This window comes from Pseudophryne corroboree, chromosome 8 (genome assembly GCF_028390025.1).
Source record: "Pseudophryne corroboree isolate aPseCor3 chromosome 8, aPseCor3.hap2, whole genome shotgun sequence".
Lineage (NCBI taxonomy): Eukaryota > Metazoa > Chordata > Amphibia > Anura > Myobatrachidae > Pseudophryne > Pseudophryne corroboree.
Genome location: NC_086451.1, coordinates 71345451 through 71367482, shown reverse-complemented (window position 1 = coordinate 71367482; position 22032 = coordinate 71345451). Strand labels below are relative to the sequence as shown.

General features: G+C 48.1%; 1 protein-coding gene across 1 annotated transcript in view; it reads right to left on the bottom strand.

The window, feature by feature from the left end:
- The window catches only part of CERCAM (cerebral endothelial cell adhesion molecule), a 40256-nt gene that overhangs the window by 10958 nt on the left and 7266 nt on the right, over window positions 1-22032 (bottom strand). Inside the window, exons 3-8 of the mRNA XM_063936626.1 lie at window positions 19864-19981; window positions 15039-15173; window positions 2582-2786; window positions 2349-2468; window positions 1163-1239; window positions 458-564 (exon numbers count right to left, since the gene is read on the bottom strand). Coding sequence (XP_063792696.1) covers window positions 458-564; window positions 1163-1239; window positions 2349-2468; window positions 2582-2786; window positions 15039-15173; window positions 19864-19981 — 762 coding nt within the window. The remainder of the gene's footprint in view (window positions 1-457; window positions 565-1162; window positions 1240-2348; window positions 2469-2581; window positions 2787-15038; window positions 15174-19863; window positions 19982-22032) is intronic.

Genomic DNA, 22032 nt, shown 5'->3' with positions numbered 1-22032 from the left:
TGCTGCGGTCACCCTCTTCCCCCCACACCCTTCCCTCCGCTGGTCTTCATGACACAGTTCTTCCCTGGGTCACTTCCTACCAATCGTAGCACCAATTCTGGGCAGGTTGCACTTTTGAACTTGCTTTTTTGATAGACTGAATTGATCTACATACTAAAGAGGCTCCAGCATTGGAACGGCTATGGAGGAAAACATACAGGCAAAGCAGTGGTAAGGAGTAGGGTAAGATCTACTCTCTCTACCACCTTACATCATCTGTTCTTTTATGAAGCCACCAAGCATGGTCCATATGCCTCTTCCAAGGGGCCACTGGATCCCTTGTGAGCGCTCCTCCACTATCCATCCAGTGGAATAGTAACAAGATGAAACACTAGACCGATCGCAACCACCCAAGTGCCTGCACTGAGTGTAGCGGATGCTCAGCATCATAAAGTAAATGTTATTAGTGGCTGGTTACCCTCCATCCACAGCATCCAACACGTTGCACGATATCTCCTGTTCATAAAGAGAGCGGAGCATTCTCTTTCGTTTCTCAGGGCGACGCAGCAGATTAATCAGAAATATCTAAGGTAGAGAGACACACTGGCATTACTGGACACATTCAGAAAATGGGCTATAGGGGGGTGCTGCCATGAGACAGGAGTATTGCGGAGTACCAAAGACCACACCACACAGGTATATTGGGGGTAATTCAGAGTTGATCGCAGCAGCCAATTTGTTAGCAGTTGGGCAAAACCATGTGCACTGAAATCTAAATTGCAGTGTAAAAATAAAGCAGCCAGTATTTACCCTGCACAGAAACAAAATAACCCACCCAAATCTAACTCTCTCTGCACATGTTATATCTGCCCCACCTGCAGTGCACGTGGTTTTGCCCAATTGCTAACAGATTTGCTGCTGTGATCAACTCTGAATTACCCCCATTGTCATAAGAGAGAGAGGAAACAGCCACAGTAATTAGCGAGAATGTTAATTTATAGGAATCAATCAATCTTAATCCTCAACCCTAGAGTTGTTAGTGAACTAACATGTAAGAAGCATCACGAGTGGTCTAGCACAGTGACAGGAAGATGCAGAAAGGTAGGAGCCCAACCCTGATCTACAGGAGAATACAGGAACATTACAACATGCAATCTTTACAGTTACAATAGTAACAAGTTACCTCATCAAACCCCATTTTGTCTGGATGCTTCTGCAGCGGGAATATGTACTGAGAAGAAATGAAAGGAAAACCGTCCACTGCAAGTAATAAGAGTGTTATAATTAAACAGACCGGCCTCTCTGCACGCCCTTTACCTCCCACCCTTCTAAAAGATGCACAACCACTTAGGAGAAGCTGCTCGTTCAGTGGGGCCTCCCCTGCAAGCCTCTAAAAGGTGTCTCTGTCTAACTGTGGTGTAATTACATGAGCACGCTCTTACTGTACTCAGTCTGAGCTTGCCTGGCACTTTTCCTGCCTCACCCGTATTAAGGGTATGCAAGTGGGCGGCACAAAAGAATATAAAATGATAAGCAAATTGTACGTGCACATATGGGGCCTAATCCAGACTGGATTGCTGCATCGGCAGCGATCGCAGTCTGAAGCCCTATGGGGAGTGTGCAAGCGCACCCCGGGAGCCCAGTGAGATACTAAAAGCATCTCAGGGCTGCAATCTACTCTGCCTGATTGACAGGAGGAGGCGGCGTGCCAACGGTGTTAGAACATCATTGGTGGGGCGCGATCCGGACAACGCAGACGTGTCCGGACGGTGGCGGGCCGCAGCAGCTGCGTGATGTCACACGCACCCGCTGCGACCCGTAGGGTAGCAGCCTGCCAGCGCAGCTAGGCTGCACATGCAGGGAACTACTCGGCAGGTGCAAAAACCTCACCACCGTGCAATGCTCTTGCACCCGTGCGGGGGGTGGGGGTGGGGCAGGACCTGACATGCGGGGGCAGACAAGCCCTGTGCCGGGCATCTCCCCGCATGTCTGAGTAACTGATCGTAGATGTGCTAAATTTAACACAGCTACGATCAGATCTGAATCACCCCCATGGCTTTTTGTACACATGCCCACTTCTGAAATGGTTTTCTTACCCAAAAAATAAAATGTATGTACGTCCAACTGTAATATCTCCTTAAGCAACATCTCTTTATATCTCTCCATACTTCCCAATTAATTTACTTCTAAGCACTACCCTGTTGTAACATGGTAATGTATATATATATATATATATATATGTGCATAAACTGGACTAAGAGGCCCAAAGAAGGGGGGGGGGGGGGGGGGGGAGATCATGTTCCAAGTTAAGGCATACTTTGATGATCTGTCTTATAACTTCCTCTGGCATTAATTAACTCAATGCTCACCCATTGCTTCCAATAAAAGGTGCACAAAATTCAGCTTGTCATCTTCCAGGCTTTGCTGCGGCTGTGCTGGAACATTGATATAACCATAGCGTTGACTGTTACACACGAAAGCCTGTACTCCTGAAACAAACACAGACTGGTAACTACAACTAATGAGGGGACACCAGATCGGGATCAAGAGGTGGAATACACCCCAGAAATGTAGTGTAAGCCTCTCATCTCCCTATATGTACCTGATGCCAAGCAGGAGTATGCAAACACAATGATATCGTCTAAAGTCCAGGTGTAAAGAGGATGAGGGGGGTAAAAAGCCAGTTTGTGACTCTCTTCCTTCCGCAGGTCCAGGAGAAAGGTGGAGTGGACCATGGGTACTGGAAAGCAGCCAGTGCGCTGACGGTTCCTTGTGGGGTAATAATCAGGTGTTCGGCGATAAAATCCCTGACAAGAATGTAGAATTACACTTCAGCTTAGTATTATGGAGAGCAACAATTCCAAGAACCCATCATGTTATTTTGTTCATTTTAAAAGGGTTTTCTGGTTTTCTTTCACGCCCCCTTCATAAAATGCAAAATGATACCCTTGTTATTTAAGGCATTGTGGTTTCTGATTAAATACTGTGAACAAATATGGCATTGTGAGCTCTACAAGATGTATTATTCTGGACCTTGGGCAATTTTACATCTTGACAAAACCATGTTGCTCTGCAGGGGCAGGACCGGTTTAGAGTTGGGAGTTGGCGTTTTCTAGCTCAACTCTAAATGGTTAAAATTAACATCCCCCTAATATTTTGCCAGCATGCCAACAAACAAAAAAAGCACCTGCATTGCAACGTGTTTTATCCAGGTGCAAATCTATACCCCTTGGCTGGATGTACTCCTTACTCTAAATACATTGGGTGTATCCTTAGAATATATAAAGAGAGACTACTGTCTCCAGATTCTAGATCAGTCTTTTAGTTGTGTATTACGTGGGTGTGGTTCATCAAACCGACAGTGTCTAGGTCGACAATGTTTAGGTCGACCACTATTGGTCGACAGTCACTAGGTCGACATGGATGGAAGGTCGACAGGGTTTCTAGGTCGACATTTGCTAGGTCGACAGGTCTAAAGGTCGACACAAGGATTTTTTATTTCTCTGACGTCCTAGTGGATGCTGGGAACTCCGTAAGGACCATGGGGAATAGCGGGCTCCGAAGGAGGCTGGGCACTCTAGAAAGATTTATGACTACCTGGTGTGCACTGGCTCCTCCCACTATGACCCTCCTCCAAGCCTCAGTTAGATCTTGTGCCCGGCCGAGGTTGGATGCACACTAGGGGCTCTCCTGAGCCCTTAGAAAGAAAGTATAGATTTAGGTTTTTCATTCTCAGTGAGACCTGCTGGCAACAGGCTCACTGCAGCGAGGGACTAAGGGGAGAAGAAGCGAACTCGCCTGCTTGCAGCCGGATTGGGCTTCTTAGGCTACTGGACACCATTAGCTCCAGAGGGATCGACCGCAGGCCCAGTCCTTGGTGTTCGGTCCCGGAGCCGCGCCGCCGTCCCCCTTACAGAGCCAGAAGCAAGAAGAGGTCCGGAAAATCGGCGGCAGAAGACATCAGTCTTCACCAAGGTAGCGCACAGCACTGCAGCTGTGCGCCATTGCTCCTCATACACACTTCACACCCTGGTCACTGAGGGTGCAGGGCGCTGGGGGGGGGGGCGCCCTGAGAAGCAATAATAACACCTTGGCTGGCAAAAATACCACAATATATAGCCCCAGAGGCTATATATGTGGAAAATACCCCTGCCAGAATCCAGAAAAAAGCAGGAGAATAGTCCGCGGAAAAGGGGCGGAGCTATCTCCCACAGCACACTGGCGCCATTTCTCCTTCACAGATCCGCTGGACGGAAGCTCCCTGGCTCTCCCCTGCAGTCTACACTACAGAACAGGGTAAAAAGAGAGGGGGGCACTAAATTTAGGCGCAGTATAAATTATATAAACGCAGCTATAGGGGACATAACTCAGTTAGTCCCTGCATTATATAGCGCTCTGGTGTGTGCTGGCATACTCTCACTCTGTCCCCCCAAAGGGCTTTTGTGGGTCCTGTCCTCATTGGAGCATTCCTTGTGTGTGTGCGGTGTGTCGGTACGGCTGTGTCGACATGTTTGATGAGGAGACTTATGTGGAGGCGGAGCAGATGCCGATAAATGAGATGTCGCCCCCTGTGGGCCGACACCAGAGTGGATGGATAGGTGGAAGGTATTAACCGACAGTGTCAACTCCTTACATAAAAGGCTGGATGACGTAACAGCTATGGGACAGCCGGCTTCTCAGCCCGCGCCTGCCCAGGCGTCTCAAAGGCCATCAACGCTCCCTCAGATGGCAGACACAGATGTCGACACGGAGTCTGACTCCAGTGTCGACGAGGTTGAGACATATACACAATCCACTAGGAACATCCGTTACATGATCCCGGCAATATAAAATGTGTTACACATTTCTGACATTAACCCAAGTACCACTAAAAACAAAGGGTTTTATGTGTGGGGAGAAAAAGCAGGCAGTGTTTTGTTCCCCCATCAAATGAGTGAATGAAGTGTGAAAAAGCGTGGGTTTCCCCGATAAGAAACTGGTAATTTCTAACAAGTTACTGATGGCGTACCCTTTCCCGCCAGAGGCTAAGTTACGCTGGGAGATATCCCCTACGGTGGATAAGGTGCTCACACGTTTGTCAAGGTGGCACTGCCGTCTTAGGATACGGCCACTTTGAAGGTACCTGCTGATAAATAGCAGGAGGCTATCCTGAAGTCTGTATTTACACACTCAGGTACTAGACTGAGACCTGCAGACTGCTGCAGCGTGGTCTGTACCCCTTTCAAACAGGGATACTATTTTGCAAACATAAGCCGTCGTCTTATATATGAGGGATGCACAGAGGGATATTTTGCCGGCTGGCATCCTGAATTATTGCAATGTCCATTCTGTCAGGAGGGTATTGGAGACACGACACTGGACAGGTGATGCTGATTTTAAAAGGCACATAGAGCCTTATAAGGGTGAGGAATTGGTTGGGGATGGTCTCTGGGACCTCGTATCCACAGCAACAGCTGGGATGAAAATATTTTACCGCAGGTTCCCTCACAGCCTAAGAAAAGCACTGTATTATCAGGTACAGTCCTTTTCGGCTTCAGAAAAGCAGGCGGGTCAAACGAGGGAAGAGGGAAAAAGCTGCACCAGCAGCCAGTTCCCAGAATCAAAATTCTTCCCCTGTTTCCTCTGAGTCCACCGCATGACGCGGGGGCTCCACAGGCGTAGCCAGGTAGGGTGGGGGGCCGCCTCAAAAATTTCAGCGATCAGTGGGCTCGCTCACAGGTGGATCCCTGGATCCTTCAAGTAGTATCTCAGGGGTACAAGCTGGAAGTCGAGGCGTCTCCCCCCCGCCGTTTACTCAAATCTGCCTTGCCGACAACTCCCTCAGGCAGGGAGGCTGTGCTAGAGGCAATTCACAAGCTGTATTCCCAGCAGGTGATAGTCAAGGTGCCCCTACTTCAACAAGGACGGGGTTACTATTCCACACTGTTTGTGGTACTGAAACCAGCCGGTTCGGTGAGACCCATTTTAAAATGGAAATCCTTGAACACTTACATAACAAAGTTCAAGATGGAATCGCTCAGGGCGGTTATTGCAAGCCTGGACGAGGGGGATTACATGGTATCCCTGGACATCAAGGATGCTTACCTGCATGTCCCTATTTACCTTCCTCTCCAGGAGTACCTCAGATTGTGGTACAGGTTTGCCATTACCAATTCCAGACGCTACCGTTTGGACTGTCCACGGCACCGAGGGTGTTTACCAAGGTAATGGCAGAAATGATACTGGTCGGAGTAGCACTATCTCAGGAGGTGCTACAACAGCATGGCTGGATTCTGAACATTCCAAAGTCACAGCTGGTTCCTTCCACTCGCTTACTGTTCCTGGGGATGATTTTGGACACAGAACAGAAAAAAGTGTTTCTCCCGCAGGAGAAAGCCGAGGAGCTGTCATCTCTAGTCAGAGACCTCCTAAAACCAAAAAGGGTATCGGTGCATCGTTGCACACGAGTCCTGGGAAAAATGGTGGCTTCATACGAAGCAATTCCATTCGGCAGGTGCCATGCGAGGACCTTCCAGTGGGACCTCTTGGATAAGTGGTCGGGATCGCATCTTCAAATGCATCAAATGATAACCCTGTCTCCAAGGACCAGGGTGTCTCTACTGTGGTGGCTGCAGGGTGCTCATCTTCTAGAGGGCCGCAGATTCGGCATACAGGACGGGGTCCTGGTGACCACGGAGGCCAGCCTTCGAGGCTGGGGAGCAGTCACACAGGGAAGAAACTTCCAGGGCCTATGGTCAAGTCAGGAGACTTCCCTACATATAAATTCTGGAACTGAGGGACATTTACAATGCCCTAAGTCAGGCAAGGCCCCTGCTTCAAAACCAGCCGGTACTGATACAGTCAGACAACATCACGGCAGTCGCCCATGTGAACCGACAGGGCGGCACAAGAAGCAGGATGGCAATGGCAGAAGCCACAAGGATTCTCCGATGGGCGGAAAATCACGTATTAGCACTGGCAGCAGTGTTCATTCCGGGAGTGGACAACTGGGAAGCAGACTTCCTCAGCAGACACGACCTACACCCGGGAGAGTGGGGACTTCATCCAGAAGTCTTCCTGCTGTTGGTAAACCGTTGGGAAAGGCCACAGGTGGACATGATGGCGTCCCGCCTCAACAAAAAGCTAAAGAGATATTGCGCCAGGTCAAGGGACCCTCAGGCGATAGCTGTGGACGCTCTAGTGACACAGTGGGTGTACCAGTCGGTTTATGTGTTCCCTCCTCTGCCTCTCATACCAAAGGTACTGAGAATAATAAGATGGCGAGGAGTAAGAACGATACTCGTGGTTCCGGATTGGCCAAGAAGGGCTTGGTACCCGGAACTTCAGGAAATGATATCAGAGGACCCATGGCCTCTGCCGCTCAGACAGGACCTGCTTCAGCAGGGGCCCTGTCTGTTCCAAGACTTACCGCAGCTGCGTTTGACGGCATGGCGATTGAACGCCGGATCCTGAAGGAAAAGGGTATTCCGGAAGAAGTCATTCCTACGCTTATTAAAGCCAGGAAAGATGTTACGGCAAAGCATTATCACCGCATATGGCGGAAATATGTTGCATGGTGCGAGGCCAAAAAGGCCCCAACAGAGGAATTTCCACTAGGTCGATTTCTACATTTCCTGCAAGCAGGAGTGAATATGGGCCTAAAACTAGGCTCCATTAAAGTACAGATCTCGGCTCTGTCGATTTTCTTTCAAAAAGAACTAGCTTCAGTACCTGAAGTTCAGACATTGTGAAAGGAGTGCTGCATATTCAGCCCCCGTTTGTGCCCCCTGTGGCACCTTGGGATCTCAACGTGGTGTTGAGTTTCTTAAAATCACATTGGTTTGAGCCACTAAAAACCGTGGATCTAAAATATCTCACGTGGAAAGTGGTCATGTTATTGGCCTTGGCTTCAGCCAGGCGAGTGTCAGAATTGGCGGCTTTCTCATGTAAAAGCCCTTATCTGATTTTCCATATGGATAGGGCAGAATTGAGGACTCGTCCCCAGTTTCTTCCTAAAGTGGTGTCAGCGTTTCACCTGAACCAGCCTATTGTGGTGCCTGCGGCTACTAGGGATTTGGAGGACTCCAAGTTGCTAGACGTTGTCAGGGCCCTGAAAATATATGTTTCCAGGACGGCTGGAGTCAGAAAATCTGACTCGCTGTTTATCCTGCATGCACCCAACAAGCTGGGTGCTCCTGCTTCTAAGCAGACTATTGCTCGCTGGATTTGTAGTACAATTCAGCTTGCACATTCTGGGGCAGACCTGCCATAGACTAAATCTGTAAATGCCCATTCCACAAGGAAGTTGGGCTCATCTTGGGCGGCTGCCCGAGGGGTCTCGGCTTTACAACTTTGCCGAGCAGCTATTTGGTCAGGGGCAAACACGTTTGCAAAATTCTACAAATTTGATACCCTGGCTGAGGAGGACCTGGAGTTCTCTCTTTCGGTGCTGCAGAGTCATCCGCACTCTCCCGCCCGTTTGGGAGCTTTGGTATAATCCCCATGGTCCTTACGGAGTTCCCAGCATCCACTAGGACGTCAGAGAAAATAAGAATTTACTCACCGGTAATTCTATTTCTCGTAGTCCGTAGTGGATGCTGGGCGCCCATCCCAAGTGCGGATTGTCTGCAATACTTGTACATAGTTATTGCTAACTAAAGGGTTATTGTTGAGCCATCTGTTGAGAGGCTCAGTTGTTTTCATACTGTCAAACTGGATATAGTATCACGAGTTGTACGGTGTGATTGGTGTGGCTGGTATGAGTCTTACCCGGGATTCAAAATCCTTCCTTATTATGTCAGCTCGTCCGGGCACAGTGTCCTAACTGAGGCTTGGAGGAGGGTCATAGTGGGAGGAGCCAGTGCACACCAGGTAGTCATAAATCTTTCTAGAGTGCCCAGCCTCCTTCGGAGCCCGCTATTCCCCATGGTCCTTACGGAGTTCCCAGCATCCACTACGGACTACGAGAAATAGAATTACCGGTGAGTAAATTCTTATTTTTTTTTTGTGTCGTTTTCTTCATAGAGTGACCGGGATCCCAAATTAGTGCACCGCGTTCGCTCGCCATGCTTCGGGCATGGTGCCTTCGCTCCGCTACCGCTTCGCTCGGCACACTTTACCGTTCCAATTGTAGTCTACGTGGATCGTTAAGTATGAAAAAATTCAAAAAAAGAAAAAAAATGTGAAAAACTCATGTCGACCTTTAGACCTGTCGACCTAGCACATGTCGACCTAGAAACCCTGTCGACCTTCCATCCATGTCGACCTAGTGACTGTCGACCTATAGTGGTCGACCTAAACATTGTCGACCTAGACACTGTCGATCTTCAGACCGGATCCCGTATTACGTTGGGGGAGATTGATTAAACCTTCTAAAGGGGACAGTTGGAAAAGTTGCCCATAGCTACTGTACCAATCAGATTCTGGCTGTCATTTTTCTAGTACAGTCTATTAAATGATAGCTAGAATGTAATAGGTTGCTACAAGCAACTACTCCACCTGTCCTATTTGGAAGATTTAATACATCTCCGTCTTAGTACCATATGCACTGTATAATAAACAAAAAATAAGAATTTACTTACCGATAATTCTATTTCTCGTAGTCCGTAGTGGATGCTGGGGACTCCGTCAGGACCATGGGGATTAGCGGCTCCGCAGGAGACAGGGCACAAAAGTAAAAGCTTTAGGATCAGGTGGTGTGCACTGGCTCCTCCCCCCATGACCCTCCTCCAAGCCTCAGTTAGGATACTGTGCCCGGACGAGCGTACACAATAAGGAAGGATTTTGAATCCCGGGTAAGACTCATACCAGCCACACCAATCACACTGTACAACCTGTGATCTGAACCCAGTTAACAGCATGATAACAGCGGAGCCTCTGAAAAGATGGCTCACAACAATAATAACCCGATTTTTGTAACAATAACTATGTACAAGTATTGCAGACAATCCGCACTTGGGATGGGCGCCCAGCATCCACTACGGACTACGAGAAATAGAATTATCGGTAAGTAAATTCTTATTTTCTCTGACGTCCTAAGTGGATGCTGGGGACTCCGTCAGGACCATGGGGATTATACCAAAGCTCCCAAACGGGCGGGAGAGTGCGGATGACTCTGCAGCACCGAATGAGAGAACTCCAGGTCCTCCTCAGTCAGGGTGTGCCCCTGACCAAGTAGCTGCTCGGCAAAGTTGTAAAGCCGAGACCCCTCGGGCAGCCGCCCAAGATGAGCCCACCTTCCTTGTGGAATGGGCATTTACATATTTTGGCTGTGGCAGGCCTGCCACAGCATGTGCAAGCTGAATTGTACTACACATCCAACTAGCAATCGTCTGCTTAGAAGCAAGAGCACCCAGTTTATTGGGTGCCTACAGGATAACAGCAAGTCAGTTTTCCTGACTCCAGCCGTCCTGGAACCTATATTTTCAGGGCCCTGACAACATCTAGCAACTTGGAGTCCTCCAAGTCCCTAGTAGCCGCAGGTACCACAATAAGCTGGTTCAGGTGAAACACTGACACCACCTTAGGGAGAAACTGGGGACGAGTCCGCAGCTCTGCCCTGTCCGAATGGACAATCAGATATGGGCTTTTGTGAGACAAAGCCGCCAATTCTGACACTCGCCTGGCCGAGGCCAGGGATAACAGCATGGTCACTTTCCATGTGAGATATTTCAAATCCACAGATTTGAGCGGTTTAAACCAATGTGATTTGAGGAATCCCAGAACTACGTTGAGATCCCACAGTGCCACAGGAGGCACAAAAGGGGGTTGTATATGCAGTACTCCCTTGACAACTTCTGGACTTCAGGAACTGAAGCCAATTCTTTCTGGAAGAAAATTGACAGGGCCGAAATTTGAACCTTAATGGACCCCAATTTGAGGCCCATAGACACTCCTGTTTGCAGGAAATGCAGGAATCGACCGAGTTGAAATTTCTTCGTGGGGCCTTCCTGGCCTCACACCACGCAACATATTTTTGCCACATGTGGTGATAATGTTGTGCGGTCACCTCCTTCCTGGCTTTGACCAGGGTAGGAATGACCTCTTCCGGAATGCCTTTTTCCCTTAGGATCCGGCGTTCAACCGCCATGCCGTCAAACGCAGCCGCGGTAAGTCTTGGAACAGACATGGTACTTGCTGAAGCAAGTCCCTTCTTAGCGGCAGAGGCCATGAGTCCTCTGTGAGCATCTCTTGAAGTTCCAGGTACCAAGTCCTTCTTGGCCAATCCGGAGCCACGAGTATAGTTCTTACTCCTCTACGTCTTATAATTCTCAGTACCTTGGGTATGAGAAGCAGAGGAGGGAACACATACACTGACTGGTACACCCACGGTGTTATTAGAGCGTCCACAGCTATTGCCTGAGGGTCTCTTGACCTGGCGCAATACCTGTCCAGTTTTTTGTTCAGGCGGGACGCCATCATGTCCACCTTTGGTCTTTCCCAATGGTTCACAATCATGTGGAAGATTTCCCGATGAAATCCCCACTCTCCCGAGCGCCGGAATGAACACTGCTGACAGTGCTATCACCTGATTTTCCGCCCAGCGAAGAATCCTTGCAGTTTCTGCTATTGCCCTTCTGCTTCTTGTGCCGCCCTGTGCTAAGCTTAGAGCATTGTAACTTGCCCTTAGCTCCAATATATTTATGTGGAGAGAATTCTCCAGACTTGATCACACTCCCTGGAAAATTTTTCCTTGTGTGACTGCTCCCCAGCCTCTCAGGCTGGCATCCCTGGTCACCAGGACCCTTCCTGAATGCCGAATCTGCGGCCCATTAGTAGATGAGTACTTTGCAGCCACCGCAGAAGAAACACCCTTGTCCTTGGAGACAGGGTTATCCGCTGATGCATCTGAAAATGCGATCCGGACCATTTTTCCAGCAGATCCCACTGAAAAGTTCTTGCGTGAAAACTGCCGAATGGAATCGCTTCGTAAGAAGCCACCATTTTTCCCAGGACCCTTGTGCAATGATGCACTGACACTTTTCCTGGTTTTAGGAGGTTCCTGACTAGCTCGGATAACTCCCTGGCTTTCTTCTCCGGGAGAAACACCCTTTTCTGGACTGTGTCCAGAATCATCCCTAGGAACAGCCGATGTGTCGTCGGAAACAACTGCGGTTTTGGAATATTTAGAATCCACCCGTGCTGTCGTAGAACTACTTGAGATAGTGCTACTCCGACCTCCAACTGTTCTCTGGACCTTGCTCTTATCAGGAGGTCGTCCATTTTCTTTGAAGAAGAATCATCATTTCGGCCATTACCTTGGTAAAGACCCGGGGTGCCGTGGACAATCCAAACGGCAGCGTCTGAAACTGATAGTGACAGTTCTGTACCACGAACCTGAGGTACCCTTGGTGAGAAGGGCAAATTGGGACATGGAGGTAAGTATCCCTGATGTCCCGGGACACCCTATAGTCCCCTTCTTCCTGGTTCGCTATCACTGCTCTGAGTGACTCCATCTTGATTTGAACCTTTGTAAGTGTTCAAATATTTCAGATTTAGAATAGGTCTCACCGAGCCTTCTGGCTTCAGTACCACAACATAGTGTGGAATAATACCCCTTTCCTTGTTGTAGGAGGGGTACTTTGATTATCACCTGCTGGGAATACAGCTTGTGAATTGTTTCCAATACTGCCTCCCTGTCGGAGGGAGATGTTGGTAAAGCAGACTTCAGGAACCTGCGAGGGGGAAACGTCTCGACTTTCCAATCTGTACCCCTGGGATCCTACTTGTAGGATCCAGGGGTCCTGTACGGCCCCAGCGTCATGCTGAGAAACTTGGCAGAAGCGGTGGAGGCTTCTGTTCCTGGGAATGGGCTGCCTGCTGCAGTCTTCTTCCCTTTCCTCTATCCCTGGGCAGATATGACTCTTATGGGGACGAAAGGACTGAGGCTGAAAAGACGGTGTCTTTTTCTGCAGAGATGTGACTTAGGGTAAAAACGGTGGATTTTCCAGCAGTTGCCGTGGCCACCAGGTCCGATGGACCGACCCCAAATAACTCCTCCCCTTTATACGGCAATACTTCTTTGTGCCGTTTGGAATCTGCATCACCTGACCACTGTCGTGTCCATAAACATCTTCTGGCAGATATGGACATCGCACTTACTCTTGATGCCAGAGTGCAAATATCCCTCTGTGCATCTCGTATATATAGAAATGCATCCTTTAAATGCTCTATAGTCAATAAAATACTGTCCCTGTCAAGGGTATCAATATTTTTAGTCAGGGAATCCGACCAAGCCACCCCAGCTCTGCACATCCAGGCTGAGGCGATCGCTGGTCGCAGTATAACACCAGTATGTGTGTATATACTTCTTAGGATATTTTCCAGCCTCCTATCAGTCGGCTCCTTGAGGACGGCCCTATCTGGAGACGGTACCGCCACTTGTTTTGATAAGCGTGTGAGCGCCTTATCCACCCTAAGGGGTGTTTCCCAACGCGCCCTAACTTCTGGCGGGAAAGGGTATACCGCCAATAATTTTCTATCGGGGGAAACCCACGCATCATCACACACTTCATTTAATTTATCTGATTCAGGAAAAACTACAGGTAGTTTTTTCACACCCCACATAATACCCTTTTTTGTGGTACTTGTAGTATCAGAAATATGTAACACCTCCTTCATTGCCCTTAACAAGTAACGTGTGGCCCTAAAGGAAAATACGTTTGTTTCTTCACCGTCGACACTGAAATCAGTGTCCGTGTCTGTGTCGACCGACTGAGGTAAATGGGCGTTTTAAAGCCCCTGACGGTGTTTGAGACGCCTGGACAGGTACTATTTTGTTTGCCGGCCGTCTCTGTTGACATTATCACGTAATTCCTTGAATAAGCCATCCATTCCGGTGTCGACTCCCTAGAGAGTGACATCACCATTACAGGCAATTGCTCCGCCTCCTCACCAACATCGTCCTCATACATGTCGACACACACGTACCGACACACAGCACACACACAGGGAATGCTCTGATAGAGGACAGGACCCCACTAGCCCTTTGGGGAAACAGAGGGAGAGTTTGCCAGCACACACCAAAAACGCTATAATTATACAGGGACAACCTTTATATAAGTGTTTTTCCCTTATAGCATTTTAATATATATAGTCATATCGCCAAATAAGTGCCCCCCCTCTCTGTTTTAACCCTGTTTCTGTAGTGCAGTGCAGGGGAGAGCCTGGGAGCCTTCCCACCAGCATTTCTGTGAGGGAAAATGGCGCTGTGTGCTGAGGAGAATAGGCCCCGCCCCCTTTCCGGCGGGCTTCTTCTCCCGTTTTTCTGAGACCTGGTAGGGGTTAAATACATCCATATAGCCCCCAGGGGCTATATGTGATGTATTTTTAGCCAGAATAAGGTACTATCATTGCTGCCCAGGGCGCCCCCCCCAGCGCCCTGCACCCTCAGTGACCGCTGCTATGAAGTGTGCTGACAACAATGGCGCACAGCTGCAGTGCTGTGCGCTACCTTATGAAGACTGAAAAGTCTTCTGCCGCCGGTTTCTGGACCTCTTCACTTTTCGGCATCTGCAAGGGGGTCGGCGGCGCGGCTCCGGGACGAACCCCAGGGTGAGACCTGTGTTCCGACTCCCTCTGGAGCTAATGGTGTCCAGTAGCCTAAGAAGCCAATCCATCCTGCACGCAGGTGAGTTCACTTCTCTCCCCTAAGTCCCTCGTTGCAGTGAGCCTGTTGCCAGCAGGACTCACTGAAAATAAAAAACCTAACAAAACTTTTACTCTAAGCAGCTCTTTAGGAGAGCCACCTAGATTGCACCCTTCTCGGCCGGGCACAAAAATCTAACTGAGGCTTGGAGGAGGGTCATGGGAGGAGGAGCCAGTGCACACCACCTGATCCTAAAGCTTTTACTTTTGTGCCCTGTCTCCTGCGGAGCCGCTAATCCCCATGGTCCTGACGGAGTCCCCAGCATCCACTTAGGACGTCAGAGAAATAACAACTCCATGCACCCGTCTATACCCAGTCTGGACAGCAAGAGGTGTTTTTGGTCTAAATAAAGACTGTTGTTCTTTCAGCCCTGAAATACGACATTCTGATCTACCGTACCTACCATAAACCACTGCGGTTACTGGACACTCACCTGGGGGGTTATTCCACACCAGAAGTTTGAGAATCCTGTCTGTGAGTCCAACATGGGCGCTGCCAAGGTCTTATTCTCTGCCATCAGCAACTGCACTGTATTGTCATTGGTCAGGATGTTATCTGCGTCCGTGTACTGTAAGACAACAAAGTCGTTGAACAGAACAGAAGTATTGGCGCAATGTACAGTATATCTAGAGGCATAGTACTCGAGGTCAGGCATTTTGACAACTCCCCTACCGCCTCATGATGTTTATTGCCCACTCCTTGTCTGTGACAGGGTATGAGTTCCACCCAATACAATATGCTCTTAGACACTGCATCAGAGCTTCATCGTAGGTATGAACTTGAATGGAGGTCCAGCTTGGATCCACCTCCAGATGAGTATTATTGGCAGGAAGTTTGAGGACGGACTTGCCTGCTCCTCCATCTGCTTTGTGACCAAGAAGACGGCCTATAAGGTCTACTACCGCTGGTCTTACACACCTAACAAACTGAGCAAATCATTTCTTCTGATCCATTGTGTTGGAGATACTGTGGCCAAAGAGGAACCTTCTACCACATATGGTGGACTTGTTCCAACCTTATTCTGGAGTAGTATCCAGACGCATCTCAATTCTATGTTGGAGGTCCCCATTTCTAAAGACCCATTGATCTTTCTTCTCCCACCTCCACTCTCAGCATCAATCCAAACACTCCATAAAATGGAGATCATACACCCTGGCAGCAGCCAAGTCTACCATTACATTTATGTATCAAATCACTTACTCCCTCCATTGCAGACCCAACCTCTTTCCTCAAATCAGTGCCCCTGGCTCTTTCAGGGAGGGAGATCTCTCTCTAATTTTATTCCCCCTGTAGCCATGGGCGGATTTAGAGGTTAGTGAGCCCCTAGGCACAACAATATTGGCTACCCCTGCCATCCAATTGTATTATTTTCAGTGTTTGATTATAAGCAATCAGTTTGGTGATTGGTAGTTTTGTATAATATAACCTAATAATAAAACAAGCCATGAGCTATGACATTTAATTTATTTTTAATTATATTATGTACATATTTACTAAGTAGGATAGCTTACAGAGCAGTCTGCAAATGTCCTACCCATTGAAACTCAACTGAAGATGGTGTACAGTACACTACAGTGGAAATATTTTGTAGTTACAGGTTGAGTTTCCCTTATCCAAAATTCGAAATCCCACATTTTTGGGTCCCATACTGAGATAATGACATATATATTATATATGTCATTCATCTACATATATCTACACATATAGGTGGTCATTCCGAGTTGTTTGCTCGTTGCCGATTTTCGCTATGCTGCAATTTGTTGCTAAATGCGCATGCGCTTAGTTATTTAACGAAAAACTTAGCAGTTTTGCTGTTGTTCGTGCGGCGCTTTTCAGTCACACTGCTGATCGGTGAGTGACTGACAGGAAAGGGGCGTTTCTGGGAGGTAACTGAGCGTTTTCTGGGAGTGTGCTAAATAAAAAACGCAGGCGTGTCAGGGAAAAACGCGGGAGTGTCTGGAGAAACGGGGGAGTGGCTGGCCGAACGCAGGGCGTGTTTGTGACGTCAAACCAGGAACTAAACGGAGTGAGCTGATCGCAATCTAGGAGTAGGTTTGGAGCTACTCAGAAACTGCAAGGAATTATTTAGTAGCAGTTCTGCTAATCTTTCGTTTGCTATTCTGCTAAACTAAGATACACTCCCAGAGGGCGGCGGCCTAGCGTTTGCAATGCTGCTAAAAGCAGCTAGTGAGCGATCAACTCGGAATGAGGGCCATATATATGTCATTATCTCAGTATGGGACCCAAAAATGTGGGGTTTCGAGTTTTGGATAAGGGATACTCAACCCTGTACTGGTAATTTCGGACTGACAGTAATGAAACATGAGCCCAAGTGCTGCCACCCAAACAAGTGCCGCCCAATCGTCTCCCTCTGCTTGCAGCTCCCTACTGGTCTATAGAGTCACATGTCTGCCTGTCAGGCATTTTACGCTTATTGATATAAAAGTCTTTCAGTAGGGATGTTTATGATAAATATGCCCCAAATTGTCAAAGTGAAAATGACGCCTGGTAATGTCATCTGCAATCCATGGCAGAAAGGATCACACAGACCATGTTTATGAGTGGAACATGCTGTCTTCTACAACTTAGAGCAGGGATATTCCAGATGTGGCCTTCCAGTAACGGGATACGGTCATTAGGCCGACAGCACTTAGGTCGACAGTCATTAGGTTGACCACTATTGGTCAACATGCATTAGGGCGACATGGTCAATAGGGCGACATGGAAAAAGGTTGACATGAGTTTTTAAAAAAAATATATTTTCTGAACTTTTTCATACTTTACGATCCACGTGGAGTACAATTGGGAATGGTAACCTGTACTGTGTGTAGCGGAGTGAGACACCTTGCCCGAAGCGCAAGGGGACACGATGCACTAATTGGGGTTCCCCGTCACTGTACGAAGAAAACAACACCCAAAAAGTAAAAAAAAGTCATGTCTACCTTTTTCCACGTCGACCTAGTGACCATGTCGACCTACTGCGTGTCGACCAATAGTGGTCGACCTAATGACTGTCGACCTAAGTGTGGTCGACCTAATGACCCCAGTAACTGAGGTACTACACATCCCAGCATGCCCTGCAACAGTTTTATAATGTCCTAATAGCAAGCAGGGCATGCTGGGATGTGTAGTTCCACAGCAGCTGGCGGATTGCATGTTGCATATCCTTGATTTAGAGATTCTCAAAAAAATAAAAGGACATTTTAAATGCTTCTTTATTCTGATTATTCCGAAATAAGACCTCTTTATCCATTTCTTGTACTGCTTAGAAATCTGATGGGGTGAAACTGTAAAACCGTGACAGACACTAAGGAGTAAATTTACTAAAGCTTCTAAAACTGAGAATTAGTGATGTTGCACATAGCAACCAATCAGATGCTGTCTATCATTTTCAAAAAAGGCAATAGGGAAATGGCAGACAGCATTTGATTGGTTGCTATGGGCAACATTACTAATTCTCTGTTTTAGAAGCTTTAGTAAAATGTATCCCCAATGGCCATGTATATGTGACCTTTATAACTGAGGTCAGCTGCACAATGTAGCTGCTACCGCTGATATCACGTAGCTACTAATAAGCCCCCCCCCCCCCCCCGTTGCAACCCCCCTCCCCCCCCCCCCCCCCCCACAAAAAAAATGGTGTGCTTGCATGTGTATAGTGAGGCACACGTAGATATGTACCAGTTCAAACTTGTCAGTGGTACATCAAAAAAGTGTAGCTGTATTGCCTGATGATAGAGTTGTCACCGGACTGTACAAATAGTAGTAGCTATAAGCCTATATAAACGTTTTTTCTGTACTAAACATATTTTTGCCTTCCCCTGTTCATAGGGGTTTCCTGAACTTATCCCTTTCATAGTTTACTAATGTCTCCATACCTGGTATTTAAACGACATACTGCACAGGGACGCGATGCTGCCATAGTAATAGTGGTACAAGGTTTAAATATATTAAGCTGTACTTATATATCAGATAGTAGCTGGCTCCTGTAGGGCGGGGTGCATGATACCACCACTCATCGCATGCCTATCAGCGTTTATTATTGTCATATGCATGAAGATTTCGGCAAAGAACAGATCTTCCGATGAGAGCCTTCCTTCTGCGGTGTGTGGCCTGCAGGGTTCAGGACCTGGAAGTCCATCTGCGCATGCGCAGTATGAAGCCCATAGGCTTCTATTGGCCAACGACAACAGGTCCGAGCTCTAGAATGTATCGCATTCTGGACCTTGGCGCATTTACAGTAAGCGGCCAAACCTCTGAAAATGCCGTACAGGTTGATGCATCCTGCCCATAGCTGATCCCTACCTTGTCTAGTGTTGTCAAATGTAGAAGCACCAAATGTGTTTAGATGTTACAACATAGGGGGTCATTCCGAGTTGATCGCTCGCTAGCTACTTTTTGCAGCGCTGCGATCAGATAGTCGCCGCCTATGGGGGAGTGTATATTCGCTTTGCAAGTGTGCAAACGCTTTTGCAGCCGAGCGGTATAAAAGAGTTTTCTGCAGTTTCTGAGTTGCCCAGAACTTACTCAGCCGCTGCGATCACTTCAGCCTGTTCGTGTCCGGAATTGACGTCATACACCCGCCCTGCAAACGCTTGGACACGCCTGCGTTTTCCCAACCACTCCCAGAAAACGGTCAGTTGCCACCCACAGACAATCTCCTTGCCATCGGCTGTGCGAATGGATTCTTCGTTAAATCCATTGCTCAGCAACGATCCGCTTTGTACCCGTACGACGCGCCTGCGCATTGCGGTGCATACGCATGCACAGTAGAGACCTGATCGCTGCGCTGCGAAAAATGGCAGCGTGCGATCAGGTCAGAATGACCCCCAAAGTTGGTGTAGTGGTTAGCATTACTGCCTCACAGGCATGAGTTTAATTCTTGGACAGGACACTATCTGTATGAATTTGTACATTCTTTTCATGTTTGCGTGGGTTTCCTCTCACAATCCAAAAACACAGTGTTTGGGTAATGGCCAACTGACAAAAAAGTGTGTGTCCAGGAGATAGGGATTATAGATTGTAAATGCCACGAAATACATTAGCTTCAGCCTAGACAAGCACGCTATATCATGTAATCACCTGGGCACGGCTAGTTTACTCCCAGGTAATACCCCAATATCTATTTTGAGTCTCCTATCACACTTATCTATGCATCTGTAATGTACAGCACAGTAACTTCCTGTTGCCCTGAGATGCGCATACCACTGTGGCGCCCAATTACCCACAGTGCCATGTTCTGGACAAAACCACAACGTTACCAGGATATAGTCGGCTTTGCTCTCCCTGGCATAGTTCAGTGCCTCCTGTCGTAGCTTCATGAGGTGCTCATAGCGTTCCTTGGGCCACTGTTTTGGGCCAATCTCCTCGGCATACCACCTGGGAACCATGAAGCATATCCATGAAGTAAAAGAATAATTAGACACCCCTCTACACATATTGTCACTGACTCTATCATTGCAAAATAAGCTTCCTTAGTTTACTAAGAGATAGATATAGAGATGACCTCAATAAATAATAGTCCATTACGCCATAGCTAAATATACTTTTATAGAACAAAAATAAGAATTTACTCACCGGTAATTCTATTTCTCGTAGTCCGTAGTGGATGCTGGGAACTCCGTAAGGACCATGGGAATAGACGGGCTCCGCAGGAGACTGGGCACTCTAAAAAAAAGATTAGGTACTATCTGGTGTGCACTGGCTCCTCCCTCTATGCCCCTCCTCCAGACCTCAGTTAGGGAAACTGTGCCCGGAAGAGCTGACATTACAAGGAAAGGATTTTTGGAATCCAGGGTAAGACTCATACCAGCCACACCAATCACACCGTACAACTTGTGATAACCTTACCCAGTTAACAGTATGAACAACAACTGAGCCTCACTCAACGGATGGCTCATAACAATAACCCTTATTTAAGCAATAACTATATACACGTATTGCAGAAAGTCCGCACTTGGGACGGGCGCCCAGCATCCACTACGGACTACGAGAAATAGAATTACCGATGAGTAAATTCTTATTTTCTCTGACGTCCTAGTGGATGCTGGGAACTCCGTAAGGACCATGGGGATTATACCAAAGCTCCCAAACGGGCGGGAGAGTGCGGATGACTCTGCAGCACCGAATGAGCAAACACAAGGTCCTCCTCAGCCAGGGTATCAAACTTGTAGAACTTTGCAAAGGTGTTTGAACCCGACCAAGTAGCCGCTCGGCAAAGCTGTAAAGCCGAGACCCCTCGGGCAGCCGCCCAAGAAGAGCCCACCTTCCTTGTGGAATGGGCTTTTACTGATTTTGGATGCGGCAATCCAGCCGCAGAATGAGCCAGCTGAATCGTGCTACAGATCCAGCGAGCAATAGTTTGCTTTGAAGCAGGAGCACCCAGCTTGTTGGGTGCATGCAGGATAAACAGCGAGTCAGTCTTCCTGACTCCAGCCGTTCTGGAAACATATATTTTCAAAGCCCTGACTACGTCCAGCAACTTGGAGTCCTCCAAGTCCCGAGTAGCCGCAGGCACCACAATAGGTTGGTTCAAATGAAACGATGATACCACCTTTGGGAGAAATTGGGGACGAGTCCTCAATTCTGCCCTGTCCATATGGAAGATCAGATATGGGCTTTTACATGACAAAGCCGCCAATTCCGACACACGCCTAGCCGATGCTAAGGCCAACAGCATGACCACTTTCCACGTGAGATACTTTAGTTCCACGGTCTTAAGTGGCTCAAACCAGTGGGATTTCAGGAAATCCAACACAACGTTAAGATCCCAGGGTGCCACTGGTGGCACAAAAGGGGGCTGAATATGCAGCACTCCCTTAACAAACATCTGAACCTCAGGCAGTGAAGCCAGTTCTTTTTGAAAGAAAATGGATAGGGCCGAAATCTGGACCTTTATGGACCCCAATTTTAGGCCCATAGTCACCCCTGACTGTAGGAAGTGCAGGAATCGACCCAGCTGGAATTCCTCTGTAGGGGCCGTCCTGGCCTCACACCAAGCAACATATTTTCGCCATATACGGTGATAATGCTTTGCTGTCACGTCCTTCCTAGCCTTTATCAGCGTAGGAATAACTTCATCCGGAGTGCCTTTTTCCGCTAGGATCCGGCGTTCAACCGCCATGCCGTCAAACGCAGCCGCGGTAAGTCTTGGAACAGACAGGGCCCTTGTTGCAGCAGGTCCTGTCTGAGAGGCAGAGGCCATGGGTCCTCTGTGCGCATTTCTTGCAGTTCCGGGTACCAAGTCCTTCTTGGCCAATCCGGAACAATGAGTATTGTTCTTATTCCTCTCTTTCTTACTGTTCTCAGTACCTTGGGTATGAGAGGAAGAGGAGGAAACACATATACCGACTGGTACACCCACGGTGTCACTAGGGCGTCCACAGCTATCGCCTGAGGGTCCCTTGACCTGGCGCAATATCTTTTTAGCT